Source organism: Peromyscus californicus, unplaced genomic scaffold, assembly GCF_007827085.1.
Source record: "Peromyscus californicus insignis strain IS unplaced genomic scaffold, ASM782708v3 Scaffold_5__1_contigs__length_169319896, whole genome shotgun sequence".
Lineage (NCBI taxonomy): Eukaryota > Metazoa > Chordata > Mammalia > Rodentia > Cricetidae > Peromyscus > Peromyscus californicus.
Genome location: NW_026294573.1, coordinates 10,570,867 through 10,588,956, shown reverse-complemented (window position 1 = coordinate 10,588,956; position 18,090 = coordinate 10,570,867). Strand labels below are relative to the sequence as shown.

Sequence of the window (18,090 nt, the reverse complement as noted above, 5' to 3'; positions counted from 1 at the left end):
TGTCCAGATCCCAGCCACGGGAGACGGTGGCTCCAAGAGGCTCCAGGCTCCAAGACTGAGGGTTTCTGATGGTTCTGACCCTTATATACTTTGGACACACCTCCCAGATGAAATCTGAAGCCTGATTGAATGACTGAGGCTCCACCCACTTCTTTTGGAATTCTGACGTTGTCTATGTGGAGTGGATCAGTTCTTCACCCATGAAAAGACTTAGACTAACTAAGGCAAAAGTTACTCACCAATTCATTGACCCAACTAAGGCACAGTGACTTGTTATGGATTGATGGACTTAGTTTCTGAATCTTTTGAGATGGGGTTTCACAGTGTTCTACCTAAGTTTAGCTGGAACTCAGTATGGTGCCTAGACTGGGCTCCAACACTCAGCAACCATTCTGTATCATACTGCCCTGTGATATGTGTGGGAGCCCATTTTCAGGTTCCTCGTGGCTTTACCCAGCTTGTCCTCATAGAGAGGATGATTAGGACCATGGGCCTTAGTGCAGGTGTCTGAGATGGTCTGCACTTGGCTGTGCTGGGGGGAGGTCTTTTGCTCCACCCCTTGGTGTCTCTATAAATACCCTGGGGCAGAGCCAGTCGGGCTATTGGAAAAAGTTCCAGGTCCTCTCGAGGCTATCCTTTATATTCTATCTGTTTATCTCCACAATCTAAATCTTTCTATCTAATATTTCCTGCTGCTCACATTCAAGAAAACACTGGGGAACTGTGGGGTTGGTGGGTTAACGCCCCACAGAATGGCGCCATGAACAGGGACTAAAGAAAAAAGAAAAAAAGGGGGGACTAAAGACAAATGAACAGGACTAAAGACAAAGTAATAGGGACTAAAGAAAAAGGAAAATAACAGTTTTATTACAGAGTTTTTGGCAAAAGTGTGAGTCACCCCTGCCAGTGGAAAGTGGCACGCCAGTGTTATGGAATATATATATATTATTGAGGGGCAGGGGTTTTTATCCTCGAGAGAAAAGGAAAATGGACTGGATGGATGTCCGATGCTGCAGCGCAAAATTCTCTTCTGTCAAAATTTTATATCTTCTATCCCTTTCTCTATTTCTATCTGAAAATTAAGTATAAGATATAGTGTAGTAATATAGTGTAGGAAAAACTTAGACGTGTAAGATCGTGTAGAAAAAAATAAGTAAGGCAACTAGACAGAAAAACTCTACAATTTTCTAACTTTGGGGGCTATGAATGCAAACTGGGAAAAAAATCTTTTTTTTGAGCTTCACAGGTAGTAAAAAAGCTCTTCTTTGAGCTTATGGGGAAGAAAAAGTTTGCTATGGAAGCTTTTGACCTGGGGACAGCTGAAATGCTAAGTCCAAGCAGCAGGAGAAAGTGATTTCTCCCTGAGGCAAAAATGGGGGTGTAAAAAGCCAAAGTTTAAAGTTTAGAAGTTTTGGGAAAAGTTGGTCTTTCACTCTTGAGAAAAAAATCTTTCTCTTAAACTAAAAAGCTTTCTAGCAAGTGCAAGGCCCTGGGTTTGGTCCTCAGCTCTTGAAAAACAAAAAACAAACAAAAAAACCCTAAAGCTTTTCTTGGAAAAATTGGGAAAATCTCTCTAAAAAGCCTTAATCTTTCTTTCTCAGACTAAAAGCTCTCTTAAACTTAAAAACTAAAGCCTTTCAGAACTCTCTCAGGAAGAAAAAATTAGAATCACCTGAAGATATTAGTATGGGAATCACCTGTGATTAGTTCAAAGGGAAAACAACAAACCTCTTAAGAGGGCAAAACCTCTCTAAGTTCTCTTTCAAGCTTCAAAAATCACCCCTGCAATGCAGGAGGCAGGGACAAGTTCCTAAAAACCTCTTCTAAGCTCTGTTTCTTCAAGCTAGTGAAAGGCAGTGGGTCAGAGTACCCTGAGGGAAAAGCTTGGGAGAGTGCGGGTAAAGAGCTACAGAGAGCCCAAAAGGGCAGGAAACTTTACTGGGAAAAGCAAAAAAAAAAAAAAAAACAAAAAACCAAGCTTTTCAGTTTCAGCTGAGCTGAGGCATCAAGGGTTCTGTTTCTGAGTGAGCATTTCAGAATGAAAAGGTGCTTAATCAATGGTACTAAAGCAAAGGTCCCCTGAAGCAATGCAAACTCCGTTAGCACTGTATCCTCGCTTCTGACCAACAACCCAGAGGCCACTGGCCAGTGCCTCTGAGTTGGAGTGCATTTCAGGGATACTGGGATTCCTGCAGTTGTAAACTTCCTGGAGCACAGAGCTGAGGCAGGAAGGTGCAGGACCCAGGGGAAGATGGCTAATGAACAAAGCAAGCTAAAGCCGGTGGGAACGGCACAGTTGTCTGCTTTCCTACAAGTCCCGGGTTGATAGGTCCACAGCTGCAAAAATGAAATCTGAGAAAAGCTTTTCTATCAGACTAAGGACCTAACCTTTCTGGGAAAACAGTAAAGCTGAACTGTGTCTAAAGCAGTCGTGCTGCTGAGTCAGAACGCTGTCTGGGGAAAGAGCCCAGCCAGGGCAGAACAGAACTATCCAGGAGTAAAGCTTTCTTTTCTATCAGAGAAAGCATCTCTTTGAGAAAAGCTTTGTTTCAACTGACTCCCAGTGAGATGAGGGAGTATAGTCCTGAGGGGTGATTGCCTCTGGCATAAGCTCTGTCCTTAAGCACCCAGACAAGCAAACACAACCCACTGGGGGACTGGGCCAGGTGAAGGCCTGATGAGGCAAAACACCTGTCCTAATGGGAGTTTAGAGATGGCAAAAACCTCCCCTGTTAGAAAAGCAGAAGCTTGATTTATGAACACAAACTCCACAGACCCCGAAAACAGAAACGGACAAAAAAGCCCCTACCTTCAGTAACAGGAAAAGCTGCCACTTTAGTGTCAAAAACTGTTTCTGGGGCAGAGGGGATAAACTGAGACCAAACTGGGAACTGTCAGAGAAAGACTCTCTGAAGAAATGGAGAAGGGACAGATTCCTCCCCAGAAAATGCATGACCTGACAGCTGCTAGAGTTTGAGGCAGATTGGGGGTAAGGTGGGGGGGAGCCCCTACCTCCAAAGGCAGCTAGCAGAGGTACAGAGCCGCAGACAGATACCCGAAGCTCTGCATCTGGGGGGAAGGAACAAACAAAATGAGAATAAAATCAGTGGGAGAAAACCTCTCTGAAGGAGCTATGGAAAAGTTGTTGTAAACGTCTTTTTCACTGACTGGCTGAGGCAAACACAAGCCCCTAGGAAAGTTGCTATCAGGAATGCCAGCCTCAATGCCAGCTAATGAGGCAGGTTCGGTTCTGATCCGGGGCCAGTGTCTAATGAAGGAGAGACACCTGTTAAAGCCAGCTGAGGAGAGAATAGAAATCTCTCAATGTCCCATAATTGAAAACTTAAAATTCTTGGTTCAAACCTCTTGTTGCAAAAGGAAAAACTTCTAAAGCAAGTTCGGTAAAAAAGAACTGGAGGTTGACTCCCGGACCCAAAAATAACTATAGGTAATGGAGTCCATAAACTAGCTCATTACAGTGAGCTGATGAAGAGAAATGGATTCTGGGAAATGTAGTATTTCAGCTAAAGATGGCGATATGTCCACAAACTTTATAACTCAGAATGAAGTTTCTTAAAGCAATGCTAGAAAGCTTAATCTTACCTCTTGAGAACTCAGATCAGACAAAAAGCTACCTATAAGAGCAAACAAGCCACTTTAAAATCCTTAAGAAAGCAAGAGAAAGCAGTTTAAACACTGAATGTTGTCTTAGATATGAAGAAACTTAAAAATTCTTTACCTCTTGAATAAACAGCCTGCAATGAGTGATTCCTTTGCAAATCTAATTAAGGGGATAAGAAACAGGCGTTAAAAAAATGACTGCTTTATAGACTGGAAACAAACTTCAGAAAAGCTGTCTTAAAAAAATAGTTGCTTCACCTGAAAGTTCCTTATAAGAAATCAATGCTAAAATATCACAGCTGCTAATATCAGGAGTTAAAGCTAATGAAGTGAAAATACTAAATCCTGAAAATGCTTTTTCTCAGAGTAAGCTAATGAAGGATATGTTTCATGAAAGAACATCTATGTTCTTAACTCCTTTGAATAGTAACAGTTTTGGTGGAAATATTGGAACTAACAACAATCAAGTCAAAATGTTTCAACAAATTCAAGACACTATTCCACAAAAGAAAGCTGCCATGCTTTGTGGGCCATATTAGAGCTCACTCCAATCTTCCTGGTCCTTTAGCTGAGGGTAATGCAATGGCTGATAAGTTAACAAAGTTAGCATTATCCCAAGTGGAAATGGCTCAACAGTCACATGTTCTTCAAAATAGCAAAAGCTTAAGAAAGCAATTCAATCTTACCAAAGAAGCAGTTCGTCAAATAGTTAAACAATGTGGGGTATGTCCAAAATATTTTCCTGTCCCTCACTTAGGGGTAAACCCTCGAGGTCTTCTTCCCAATCATCTATGTCAAATAGATGTCACTCATATTGCAGAATTTGGCAAATTAAGATGTACATGTGACCATTGACACTTATTCAGGATTTTTAATGGCTAGTGCACAATCTGGGGAAGCTACAAAACATGTAACTATGCACTGCTTGAAGTGTTTTTCATATATGGGTATACCAAAAATTATTAAAACTGATAATGGTTCTGGATATAGTAGTAAGGCATTTCAACAATTTTGTACCCAATGGGAAATCGTACATAAAACAGGTATTCCTTATAATTCTCAGGGACAAGGTATTGTAGAAAGGGCTCATAGCAGTCTTAAAATACAACTTCAAAAAATAAAAATAAAAAAGGAAGAAATTTACCCTTAATCACCATATAATGCATTAAATCATGCTCTTTTTGTTCTGAACTTTTTGAATATGGATGTCCGTGAGCAGTCTGCCGCAGATAGATTTTGGCACAGTGGCACCCAAGCGCCTTTTGCTCAAGTGAAATGGAAAGATCCCTGCTCGGGATTATGGAAGGGTCCTGATCCTGTTTTAATATGGGGTCGAGGACATGTTTGTGTTTTTTCACAAGAGGAGAATGAAGCTCGGTGGTTACCGGAGCATTTGGTAAGGAGCATGGAACTAAGGAAGGTTCGCTCCAATGACGTTCCTATAAAGGAACCAGAATGAAAGTGGCTCATTAGTGTTTCTGAGGTTTTGTCACTGGTTAATGCAAACAATGAGGAAAATAGAGTTCGGAGCTGTGCCGCTTTTGGCTTTACTAGCTCCTTTAGAAAAATATTTTTTATCAACTAATAGCTGTGCATTATTTGGTGAAGAGCTTTACAGCAGCCAAATATGGTAATTTCACCCTCAGTGTGAAGTGAAGTTTTTTGGTAGAACAAACCAAAAGTACTGCTGTAATAGAAACATTTGTCTGAATTGAAGCACTTAGGGGAGCTATTATGAATTTGGGTGAAGGGACAGCCTCTAGTTAAAGACCGTTTACTGCTGACAGTGCATCTCTGCCGGTTCCCGAACTTTGGGGTGTGGCTTCGTCCTGAGAATGTTACAGTCCCCTAGCAACAAGTATCACAACTCTATAACGACAACACTCACTAAATCCCAGTGTTGTATAGCAAAGCTGACTATAAACTCTAAACTTTAGAAATGATGTACGTACTTTCTGTCTAGTTAAGAGAATCTTTCTAATAGAGATAGCGATAATAATTAAGAGTAAGAATTAGAAAAAGATGAAAAGACATGTAGTAAAGATGCTACTTGTAAATCTAAGGTAGTCCTAAGAAGTTTAAATAAGAAGATAGAATGAATATATTTGCTAAAGTAGTTCTATAGTTTCCTTAAGGAGTATAAATAAGTAGAGGTTAATATGTTATATGTGAGTTTGTAAAAATATGTAAATGTTGAGTGTGAGTTTATGCTTAAGTACGTGTTATATGTGAGTTTGTGAAAAAGTGTAAATGTTGATTGTAAATCTATGCTTAATGTATAAGGTAAAAGAACCCAAGACACAGAAGGTAGTGTCCTAGCAGACTGCAAAGTAGGCAGTCTGAATGGTTTCAAAAGCTCCAGAAGTCACTAAGAAGCTAAGAATGGTGGATACCAGAACCAGCACAACAAGGCATCCGCAGCTGAGATACATGGAAAATCAACACAACACAGAAAAATCTGAGCTAACATAAAAAACGGTGCGGTTTAGAATACCACTGTACCTAAAAAGGTCTCTGACTTGAGAATAAAATTTGCAGAGATGCTTGTTTAAACTAAAATTGTTAAAGTTTTGGTTGTGAAACGTCTCTTCATATTTGGAAGTGAAAGCCTGATACCAGAATTTACTTTTTTGAACTTTTTGAACTTAAAATAATGAGATAAAACTACAAAAAGATTTTGGTTATGGATTTCTTCATATTTGGAAGGCTAGTACCAGAATTTATCATTTGAATTTTGAGACTTTATGAAATGAACAATAGATTTGATTGCAATGGGACAATTTTTGAGTTTACTTATAGTAATGACCTAGAAACTGTTTTCTGGAATTGGGTTAAAAATGGAACTGTTTAAATGAAGAAATTTATTGTTTCTACCTAGACTAAAGATGCAGTTTTGTGTGTGCATATATGCTTTATTAACTGGTGATTCATGAATTGTTTTATGGAAATGTTTATGTAAAAATGGAATTATGGAACTGGTTTTGTGTTACAAATGGAACTGTTTAAACAGAAAAGTTTGGGTTTTCTAACTAGACTTGAGATTTTGCTTAAAAAATTATAAAGAAAAGGGAGAGTTAAGAGTCCTTAGTCTATTTAAATTAAAAAATATTTTCTTGTTTAAGTGGATTAATGTCATGTTTTGTTAGTAAGAAATGCAAATGGGTATACTAAGATTACTTTAAAGTGTAAAGAGTTTTATTAAGAAACTGCTTTAGGATGTTTTGCTAAGTTTTCAAAGTGTTAGTGGTTAGATTGAGAATATTGCTTTTAATTGTGGGCTTGTAGGAACTGTGAAAGTTTGGGTTTTCTAATTAGGTTTGAGATTGTTTAAAAAATTATAAAGAAAAGGAAGAGTTATGAGTGAATTAAGGTTGAATTATGTTTGCAGAAACTATGTTTAACCTATTGATATTAATGCATCCTGGTTTTGTGGAGTTAAGGAAATATTTCAGTTTGATGTGAATACATCGAAGTTTTTCCTACATTCTGTTAGCAAGAAAATTCAAATGATTCTACTAAGTGTTAAAGTTGTAAGACTGAGAAAATTAACTATATATAGCACCATATATGTTAATTCAAATGGTTCTGTTAAGAGTTTGCTTTGAGTTGTAAGATTGGGAGAATTGTGACTATGTATAGCAATATTTATGTTAACCTGTTAATGGTAATGATGAAGCTAAGGGATTCTTTAAGTTTGCAATTGCATTAAGTTTTTGGTTTAGAAAGGGCTTGATGCAGCTAAAGACTGCTGTAGTCACCTTGGACCTAATCCAAAAGAGAAATGCCATCTTTATCTTCCTCTACTCCCATTCTGGGAGGTGTAACAGCTATGGAGATTGTTGTAAGCCATTAATAATGAGTTATTTTTTATATATTAAGAAAGGGGGACCTGTGGGAGCCCATTTTCAGGTTCCTTGTGGCTTTACCCAGCAGGTCCTCATAGAGAGGGTGATTAGGACCATGGGCCTGAGTGCAGGTGTCTGAGATGGTCTGCACTTGACTGTCCTGGAGGGAGGTCTTTTGCCCCACCCCTTGGCATCTCTATAAATACCCTGGGGCAGAACCAGTCAGGGCCCTATGGAAAAGGTTCCAAAAGCAGGCCCTCTCAAGGCTATCCTTTATTTTCTATCTGTTTATCTCCACAATCTAAATCCTTTTATCTAATATTTCCTGCTGCTCGCACTCAAGAAAACTCTGGGGAACTATGGGGTTGGTGGGTAAATGCCCCATAGATATGGTGTGAGCTTCCATATCTGATTGAGTTTTATTCATATATCAACAAGAGTTCAGACAGTGATTCAGCTCAGAATTTACAGGACTATTCCTCATGATAGACCTGAACTATAAAACTGAGCATGTCACTGTTAGGGACCTTTGGCCTGGTCTCCATCATGAATCTCTTCTGCAGTTTTAGAGCTATGCTAGATGCTGTGGCATGCAAGAGAGGAGGACCATGGGATTGAATTCATCTTGTGACAGTGGTACTGAGGCTTTGTTGATGAAGTGTCTGTAGCATGCATACTCATTATTACAGGAGGCAGAGTCAAAAGTTTGAGTCTAACCTGAGCTACATAATGAAACCCTGTCTGAACCAACAACACTGAGAGCTGTGTCTCAGTGTCAGAACAGCTTGGCAGAAGATCTGAAGAATTAAGAATTCTACAACATGACACCTCATCTTATGGTCTCAAAGCCTTCATCCACTATCTGAAGAAAGCGGAACCTTTTGTAAGAATCCACTTGGCTAGGATCACCATTTCCCACCCAGTATCTACTGCTGCCAGAAAACTAATGTTAAAACTTTTCTGCAGAAACTGCTTTGTCTGCAGAAACCCAAAAATTGAAGGACTGTGGTGAGGGAGTGTTTTTCAATTTAAATATCAACTGATAGGCCTGGTGATGTGGCCTACGCCTTTAATCCCACCACTCAGGAGGCAGAGACGGGTGGATCTCTGTGAGTGTGATGCCAGCCTGGTCTACAGAGCCAGTAGCAGGACAGGCTCCAAAGCTACACAAAGAAACCCTGTCTCAAAAAAGCAAAACAAAATAAAAAATTAACTGCTCGTTTAGACTAGGCTGGTGTCAAACTCACAGAGATCAGCTTGCCTCTGCCTCCCTCATTCCTAGATTAAAGGCATGCACAGGAATGTCTGGGTTCAATTGACATAAAGATCAGCCTAGTCATGGGATTTAAGTGACTCACATTTATGGTTCTGGCCTGCCTGAATAGCCTTGAGTTCAAGGTCACCCTGACTTTTTTGGGGGGGAGGGTATTAGAGTAGCTTTGGATCCTGTTCTTGAACTTGCTATGTAGACCAGGCTGGCCTCGAACTCACAAAAATCAGCCTGCCTCTGCCCCCTGAGTGCTGGGATTAATATCCTCACATTCTTAGTGAGACTCTGAACCAATAAACACAGAAACCATAAATGACCAAATTAATTATTGTATATAAACGAGAGCACACTGTCATATTCTGATTATCCAGCCCTTAGAGGGCTGAGGTATATGAATCTGTTTGAATTTATCTTAAAAAAACAAAACAAAATCAACAACAGCAAACAAACAAATAAACAACCACTCCCCCCACCCCAGCACAATGAAATAATACATAGACCATATTTGAAGTAAGGACAGGCCTTGACTAGGCTGCAGGAGATAGGGTGTCCTGTGGAACTGAAGGGACCTGATCTGGATACTGGTGAGAGGCCTCCAAACCCAGGCAGGGGCAGGATGTGACTCCAGGATCCAATACTGAGCATTTCTCTGGCTGCTCTAACTCTTTATATACCTTTCCACTGAGCCCTCCCCTTTGTGGCCACACCCTCCCATCCTAAGTCTGCAGTCTGATTCAATAACTGAGTCTCCACCCACTTAATGCTTTTGGGATTTACATGGTGTAGGATCAACTCTAAACCCAGGAAAAAAACTTAAGCAAGGCTGATGGTCTCTGAAGCCATGTTATGGTGGCCCATGCCTTTAATCCCAGCATTAGGAAAGAGAAGCAGGCAGATATCAAGAGACAACCTGTGGTGATATTTTATTTGTGCTGAAATGTGATTTTTTATTTGTATGTTAATAAATAAAGTTTGCCTGGAGATTAGAGGTCATATCGAGCCATAAACAGAAGGCAGGTGTTGGTAGCACGTGCCCTTAATCCTATCACATGGTAGGGAGAGTCAGCCAAGGTTGGTGACACACGCCTTTAACCCCAGTACCAACCATAGAGACCTGGAGGTCTGTATAGACAGGCAGTGATGAGGAAGTGATGTGGCTGGGCTTAGAGACAATGAGAAGGCAGAACAGGAAGGCAATAAAGGCTAAGGTTAGACAGGAAGAGGCTCCCTTGGGAAGCTATGGTGAAGTGGTGAGCTAAGGTGAGTTGGCGGCTATTGCTCTGATCTCTACGGCTTGCACCCCTGTATTTGGCTCTGTGTTTCTTATTTAATAAGACTGTTCAGAAATTCGTCTTCAACACCCTGTCTAGAAAAAGGAAAACAAAAACAGGAACATCATCAACAACAAAACTCATTCATTGATCCAACCACAAACCCTGAGTCATTAATTGCTGATCTATGTATTTATGTTTTAAATGTTTTGATCGGGGTTTTAAAGTGTAGCTAAGGTTAGTTGGAACTCCTGTGGCCTAGGCTGAGCTACAATGCTCAGCAATCCTCCTGTCTCCATCTGCCTTTTGTTATGGTGTGAGCTGCCACAACTGAGTTTTATTCTTGTGTGAATAACATAGTTCTGGAGTGATTTGGCCCATCATTTACAGGACTGTGTCTCATGATTGACCTGAATCATAGAGCTGAGAATGTCATTCATTGTTAAAGGACCTTTGTCCAGGTCTTCATGAAGCTGATCAGGGGTTGTGCTGGATGCTGTGGCAGTTGATTGCTAGGACAGCTACACAGAAGACTGAGGCAGGAGGATGGTGTGAGTGCATTTTTCTTGTAAAGGGAGCTGTTGCCAGGTGTCGGAGAACAGCTTGGCAGAGAGACCTGTGGAATCCTGCATGCAGTCTGTACCATGACTCCTCGTCTGTTGTTCTCAAAGCCTCCATTCCACTCCCTTCAGCATGACAAGCCCCTTAAAGCATCTACCTGGCTAGCATTACCATCATCCCACTCAATTCTAACTGCTACTAGGAATCAAAATTTAAAAAATTTAAACTAGAAATATAAAACACAATGAAAACATTCTAGAGTGGATATACCTGCCAGAACATTTGGCTTCTAAGTCAACACAGATGCATTTGTACTTTCTTTCACACTTTCTGCAATTTTGGGGGCAGGTTGTCAGGTAGCCCAGCTAGGAAGCTAGAATGACCTTGAGTCTCTGCTCCTCTGTCATACTCTCAAGAGTCAGGGGATTGCAGATGTGCATCTTTGTGTCCTATTTGTGGATTTCTGAGATATTAGCCAGGCTTCATGCATGGGAGACCATCATTCCAGCAGCTGAGTCGCATCCCAGAATTTTTGAAGGGGCTGGGGTAAAAGGATGGCCTTGTTCGATCTCTGGAGTCATCCCACTCCTCAAAGAAAGGTGGCCACTCAGGTTTGTGTCCAGGTCATTTTAAGTTATTAACCAGCTACTTGGCTCATTTATTTATGTAATTTGCTTTTCTCAGGCTGGCCTGGAAGTCAATATTTAGCCCTACTTGGCCAAAGACTCTTTTATCCACTTGCCTTCCACAATGGGATAGTGGGCTTACATTCTGTACCACACGAGGTTTTCTCATTCTTTTGTCTTTTTTTTTTTTTTTTTTTTTTTTTTTTTTTTTTTTTTGTGGTGTGCTCTTGCTATGTAGCTCAGACTGACCTCTCACTCACACTACAGACTATTAGCCGGGCGGTGGTGGCGCACGCCTTTAATCCCAGCACTCGGGAGGCAGAGCCAGGCGGATCTCTGTGAGTTCGAGGCCAGCCTGGACTACCAAGTGAGTTCCAGGAAAGGCGCAAAGCTACACAGAGAAACCCTGTCTCGAAAAAACAAAAACAAAAACAAACAAACACTACAGACTATTTCTCCTTTTTTAGCTTCCCAATGGCTGAAACTACTGGTGTGAGTTACTGAGACATCTTGGACATCTTTTTGTTTACTTCCATTTAACAGTCTCTGTTTTTCGGAGAACTGATCTGCAGTAGTACAGGACAGCCTGTGTAGCCCACCCTCATTCCAGATGCTCTCAGGTGGTTTCATGGCTTTTGTGTTTGTTTGTTTTTGTTTGTTATTTGTTTCAAGGCAGTGATTCTCTGTGTAGCTTTGGAGCCTGTCCTGGAATTCACTCTGTAGACCAGGCTGACCTTTAGCTCACAGAGATCCACCGTCCTCTGCCTCAGAAATGCTGAGATTAAGGCGTGCAAAACCACCACCCTGCCCAGTTTCATGGCTTTACAATTTTTATAACAAGGATGAGCAATGGTGGCACACGCCTTTAATCTGAGTATTCCTGAGGCCAAGTCTGTGAGTTCGAGGCCAGCCTGATCTACAGTGTGAGATCCAAGACAGGCACCAAAACTACACAGAGAAACTCTGTCTCAAAAAAACCGACCAACCAACCAAACAAACAAACAAAAAAAGAAAGAAAGAAACCAAATTGAAATCTTAAACCCGTCATGATAGTGCATGCAAATAGGGAGGGGTCAGGAGAAGGAGGGATAGACAAGGACGTGAAGCCTTGGCTACCCCAGTAAGTGGAGGGTATTTCAGATGAGGTTAGTTTACAACACAGCTTGAGCCACCATCCAGCTCACAAATGTCTCATTGTGCAGACACAAACAGCCTGGAAGTCACCATGTAGACCTGGTGGGCCCTGCACACAGAGATCAGCCCCTTCTTTCTTGGAGCACTGAAGTGAAAGGGGTTCAAAGTCATTGACTAATTATTTGTTTCTTTGCCTAGAAGAAGTGACATCCCATTTTTGTCTCCTGCTGTGAAAAGTGTGAGACAGCATCTTGTCCAAACCCCACTCTGTGTTTGAAACAGGGTCATCATGTAGTTCTAGCCTTTCTGAAAATTTTTTTAAAAAATTTATTTATTTATTTATTTATTAAATGTACACTGTTATGCCTGTATGTATGCTTGTACACCTGAGGAGGGCACCACATCTCAGTATAGATGGTTGTGAGCCACCATGTGGTGATTGCTGGGTACTGAACTCAGGACCTCTGGAAAAGAAGCTAGTGCTCTTAGCCTCCGAGTCATCTCTCCAGCCCTTTTCTGAAACATTTTATGTAAATCAGCTTGCTTCTGCATCCAAGATGCTGTTCACCCATGCCTGGTCCAGCTCCCATTATTGGTGACTTTTTGTTTCTCTTCACTGTGCTGGACTGGTCTTTACAGAAACATCCTCTTCTGTCAGAAAGCCAAGGGCATCATCTCCTTCCATGACACAAATTTAAAACTGTTCTGAGAAATGGTTTTTATATAGCCATGCTGGCTTCTATCTTGTTAGATACCCAGAGATGACCTTAGTTCTGGATGACAGGCTTATTCCAGCTTGTCTAGTCCATGCAGCGCTGTAGAGAGAGCCTAGGGTTTGTGATGCTAGGCAAACACATTTCCAATTGTCTATATCTTCAGAACCATTGCCTAACAGGATCAGATGCAAGCCATGTTTCTGCCTCAGCCTTCTGAGTAGCTAACATAGCTGAAGAATGAGAGAACATGCAACTCAGTAATATATTTTGGAAAAGATCGCACAGTTGTGACAATGTTTTTCAGAAAGTTCCCCCGAGGATATGTTTAGGAGATTTTGTGTGCATGTCTCTTGCCAGGAAGGTAGTAACGCCAATCTGACCAACACTCAGAACCATGTGAGTCACATGTGAATAAAACTCAGCCAGGTGTGTTGGCTCACAGGAGTCCACCTACTAGGTGGAATGCTGAAGTAGGAGGATTGTCAGGAACTGGAGTATCAGATCCCCAAAGCTACAGAGCAAGACACTTCTTCAGAAAAAACGATAGAAATGGAGTATAAACAGCTACTAAATTAGTGAACAAATAAAATTCGGTATAATGGGCTCCTGTCTTTCAGGCAAATCTCAGCTTTTTGTCTACCCCAAAAGGAACTCTTTTTGGTTTTCATCTAGATACTGAAAACTATCTTATACAGGCAGCTTCAAACACATTAAGATCTTCCTGCTTCTTTCTTCCTCTAGACTGATGGGAATAAAGTATGTGACCTGAAAACACAGGGATTATTTTTGTCGTGTGTATTTGTTTGTTTTGAGACAGGGTCTCTCTTTTGGTAGCCCTGGATGTCCTGTAGCTCTCCATGTAGACCCAGCTAGGTTTGAACTCACAGAGTTTGGCCTGCCTCAACCGCACAATGGTTGGGGTTAAAGAAATGCACCACCATGAACTGCAAAACACAAACTGCTTTTCCCCCCTATTATTATCTCTCTTTTTTATTAAGAAATTTTTTTCATTCATTTTGCACACCAAAGATCCCCATCTTCCCTCTCCCTGCCCCCTCCCAGCTTCCTCTCCCAACCTACTCCCTACTCTGTCCCACAAGAAGGTAAGGCCTCCCTTGTGGAGGCACATTCAGTAGAGAGGCAAGTCCAAGCTGGATTCATTAATCTAACCTTTCATTCTATCATATCTATATCCTATATTTCCATATCATATCCCCCTTTCTTTCTTTTTAAATTTTTTCCTTTCCTGTTTAATTGAAAAGGAATATTTTAACTTGTTTATTGCTTGTATATATTATATATAGTTATTGTATTTATTATATATTTTTCTTATATTAGTTTTAACATTTTTAAATTATTTTTTATTTTCATTAGACAAAACAGGGGAAATGTGATACTTTGTGCTGAAATGTGGTGATATTTTATTTGTACGTTAATAAATTAGGCATCCCTGGAGATCAAGGGAACAAAGGCCAGCCATTTTTAAGTAAACACAAAAGTCAAGCGGTGGTAGCACACGCCCTGAATTCTGATCACAAGTCAGGCAGAGTCTCTGTGTGTTCAAGGACACACTAGGGTACGGCCAAGTGTAGTGAGACATGCCTTTAATCCCAGTACCAACCCTAGAGACCTGGAGGTCTGTGCAGACAGGCGGTGACAAAGAAGTGAGGTAGCTGGGCTAAGAGCCAATGAGAGGGCAGAACAGCAAGGCAATCAAAACCGAGGCAATCAAAATCAAGGTAGACAGGAAATCAGAGCATGTTGGAAGGTGCAGAGCTGGTGAGGTAAGGTAGCTGGTGGCTCACCGTATTTCCCTGATCTCTAAGGCTCTCACCCCTATGTTTGGCTCTGTGTTTCTTAATTAATAAGACCGTTTAGAAATTCGTTTACAGGGCCAGGTGTGACTCTAAGCTCCTGGACAGCGTCTTCTCTGGTTCCTCTGAAGCTTTTATAACCCATTACTACTCACCAGGCTGGTCTCAAACTCAGAGATCCTCCTGCCTCTGCCTCCCGAGTGCTGGGATTAAAGGCGTGTGCCTCTGTTGGGGGATCTAGTTGGACCCGGGCCGGCTCTCTGGTGTCGGCTGGTTTTGGAAGCCCATTTCTGAGGTCCAGGTGTGTGTGTGTGTGTGTGTGTGTGTGTGTGTGTGTGTGTGTGTGTGTGTGTGTGTGTTTGTGTCGGGGCTACTCCGGTTCAGCGGCCGCAGACATGGCGTCCTCTACCGTGGCCGGGAAACAGAGGATTCCCAAAGTGGCCAAGGTGAAAAACAAAGCGCCAGCTGAGGTGCAGCTAACTGCAGAGCAGCTCTTAAGAGAGGCTAAAGAGAGAGAACTCGAGCTCCTTCCACCCCCGCCTCAGCAGAAGATCACAGATGAAGAGGAGCTCAATGATTACAAACTTCGGAAGAGGAAGACTTTTGAAGATAACATAAGAGAAAATAGGACTGTGATTAGTAACTGGATCAAGTACGCTCAGTGGGAAGAAAGTGTAAAGGAAATCCAAAGGGCTCGGTCCATATACGAGCGTGCCTTGGATGTAGACTATCGGAATGTTACACTCTGGCTGAAATATGCCGAGATGGAAATGAAGAACCGCCAGGTCAACCATGCCCGAAATATCTGGGACCGAGCCCTAACAACTCTGCCCCGAGTCAGTCAGTTCTGGTACAAGTCCACGTACATGGAGGAGATGTTGGGCAATGTCGCCGGTGCCCGTCAAGTGTTTGAGCGCTGGATGGAATGGCGGCCTGAGGAGCAGGCCTGGCACTCCTGCATCAACTTCGAGCTGAGACACAAAGAGGTGGAGCGGGCCCGGACCCTTTACGAACGCTTTGTGCTCGTGCACCCTGCTGTGAAGAACTGGGTCAAGTATGCCCGATTCGAAGAGAAGCATGCTTATTTTGCCCATGCGCGGAAAGTCTACGAGAGAGCAGTGGAGTTCTTTGGAGAGGAGCATATGGACGCACACCTGTATGCGGCCTTTGCTAAATTTGAGGAAAATCGGAAAGAATTGGAAAGGGTACGAGTTATCTACAGATATGCCCTGGATAGAATTTCAAAACAAGGGGCGCAAGAACTCTTGAAAAACTATACCATCTTTGAGAAGAAGTTTGGTGACCGGAGGGCTGCTGAAGATCTCATCGTGAGCAAACGGAGATGCCAATATGAAGAAGAGGTGAAGGCTGATCCGTACAATTACGATGCCTGGTTTGATTACTTGCGCCTGGAGGAAAGTGAGGCGGAGGCCGACACAGTGCGGGAAGTCTATGAGAGGGCCATTGCCAACGTGCCGCCCATCCAGGAGAAGAGGCACTGGAAGCGCTACATCTATCTCTGGATCAACTACGCGTTCTATGAAGAGCTGGAAGCCAAGGATCCTGAGAGGACAAGGCAGGTCTATCAAGCGTCTTTGGCACTAATTCCTCACAAAAAGTTCACATTTGCCAAAATGTGGTTATATTATGCACAGTTTGAAATACGACACAAAAATCTGACACTGGCCAGAAGAGCTTTGGGGACTTCCATAGGCAAATGTCCAAAGAACAAGTTATTCAAAGGGTATATAGAACTGGAACTACAGCTTCGAGAATTTGACAGATGCCGCAAGCTTTATGAGAAGTTCTTGGAATTTGGACCTGAAAATTGTACCTCATGGATTAAGTTTGCAGAATTAGAGACAATCCTCGGTGATAGCGATAGAGCCCGGGCCATCTACGAATTAGCCATCAGCCAGCCAAGCTTAGACATGCCAGAGGTACTTTGGAAATCATATATCGATTTTGAGATGGAGCAGGAAGAACCTGAAAGAGCACGAAACCTTTACCGACAATTGCTTCAGCGAACACAGCATGTCAAGGTATGGATCAGTTTGGCTCAGTTTGAGTTATCCTCAGGGGAAGAAGCAAGTGTGACTAAATGCAGACAGATTTACCAAGAGGCGAACAAAACCATGAGAAACCGTGAAGAGAAAGAAGAGAGACTTGTGTTGCTGGAATCCTGGCGAGGTTTTGAAGATGAATTTGGAACAGTATCAGACAAGGAAAGAGTAGACAAACTCATGCCAGAAAGGGTCAAGAAGAGGAGGAAGGTCCAGGCCGAAGATGGGTCTGACGCCGGCTGGGAAGAATACCATGATTACATCTTTCCAGAGGAGGCTGCCAACCAGCCTAACCTCAAGTTTCTGGCAATGGCCAAGCTTTGGAAGAAACGACAACAAGAAAAAGAAGCTGCCCAATAGGATCCAGATAAGGACATTGGTGAGAGTGAATCCTCATCTTTTTAAATGTTGGAATTTTTTTTAATAGAAATGAATAATTTAGAACTTTGATTTCTGAACTTTTTTATATATTTACACAGTAAGGAGTGATCTTTGATAGCTACCTTTCTAATTATGTTTTAAAACACTCTTGGGTTAAATGTGGATAGAACACCATAGATTCTTGTGTTCACCCCTCCTGCTCCTACCCTATATGAAAATGAGTTTTATATGGCCTGTATTCTCACATGCCCATCAATGTATGACAGATAATTTATAAGCCATGCCATTTCCCTACAATGAGACAATGTTTAGATATAAAAGTGAAGTGATGATACACACTGGGACATGGATAAACGTTGATAACATAGAAATCAAGAGAAACAGATTGACCAAGTTGTGCATTGTGATTCCATGTAGAGGAACTGTCCAGAACAGGCAGATCCCAAGAGAGTGGATTATGCTTGTCAGGCCTGGAGAGAGAGGGGAGAGGGAATGGGTGCTTATAGGAAGATCCCTTTTCGGGAAGATGACGATATTCTAGAACTAGAGAGTGGTGATTGTACACTATCATAAATGTACAAAATGTTACTGACTGTTTACGTTTAAAATGCTATGTTGTTATTTTGTATTTAAAAAAATAAATTTTATCATGTTAATACAATGGCCTGTGTAGTATATGCTCACTCCTTTGGCTTCTCTGGATTTTTCAGACACTGGGTTTGTTTCCTTCTTTTTTGACTTTTGATTTTAGGTTTGACCATGGAGCCCAGGCTAAGGTTGAATTCTAG

The 18,090-nt window shown here is 41.8% G+C and overlaps 1 protein-coding gene across 1 annotated transcript; it reads left to right on the top strand.

Annotated features, from left to right (window-relative positions):
• Positions 1 to 15,253: 15,253 nt before the first annotated feature.
• On the top strand, positions 15,254 to 17,281 carry LOC128097578 (crooked neck-like protein 1). The gene has a single exon (XM_052718172.1). The coding sequence runs from the start codon at positions 15,254 to 15,256 to the stop codon at positions 17,279 to 17,281; it is 2,028 nt and encodes a 675-aa protein (XP_052574132.1).
• The last annotated feature ends 809 nt before the right edge of the window (positions 17,282 to 18,090 follow it).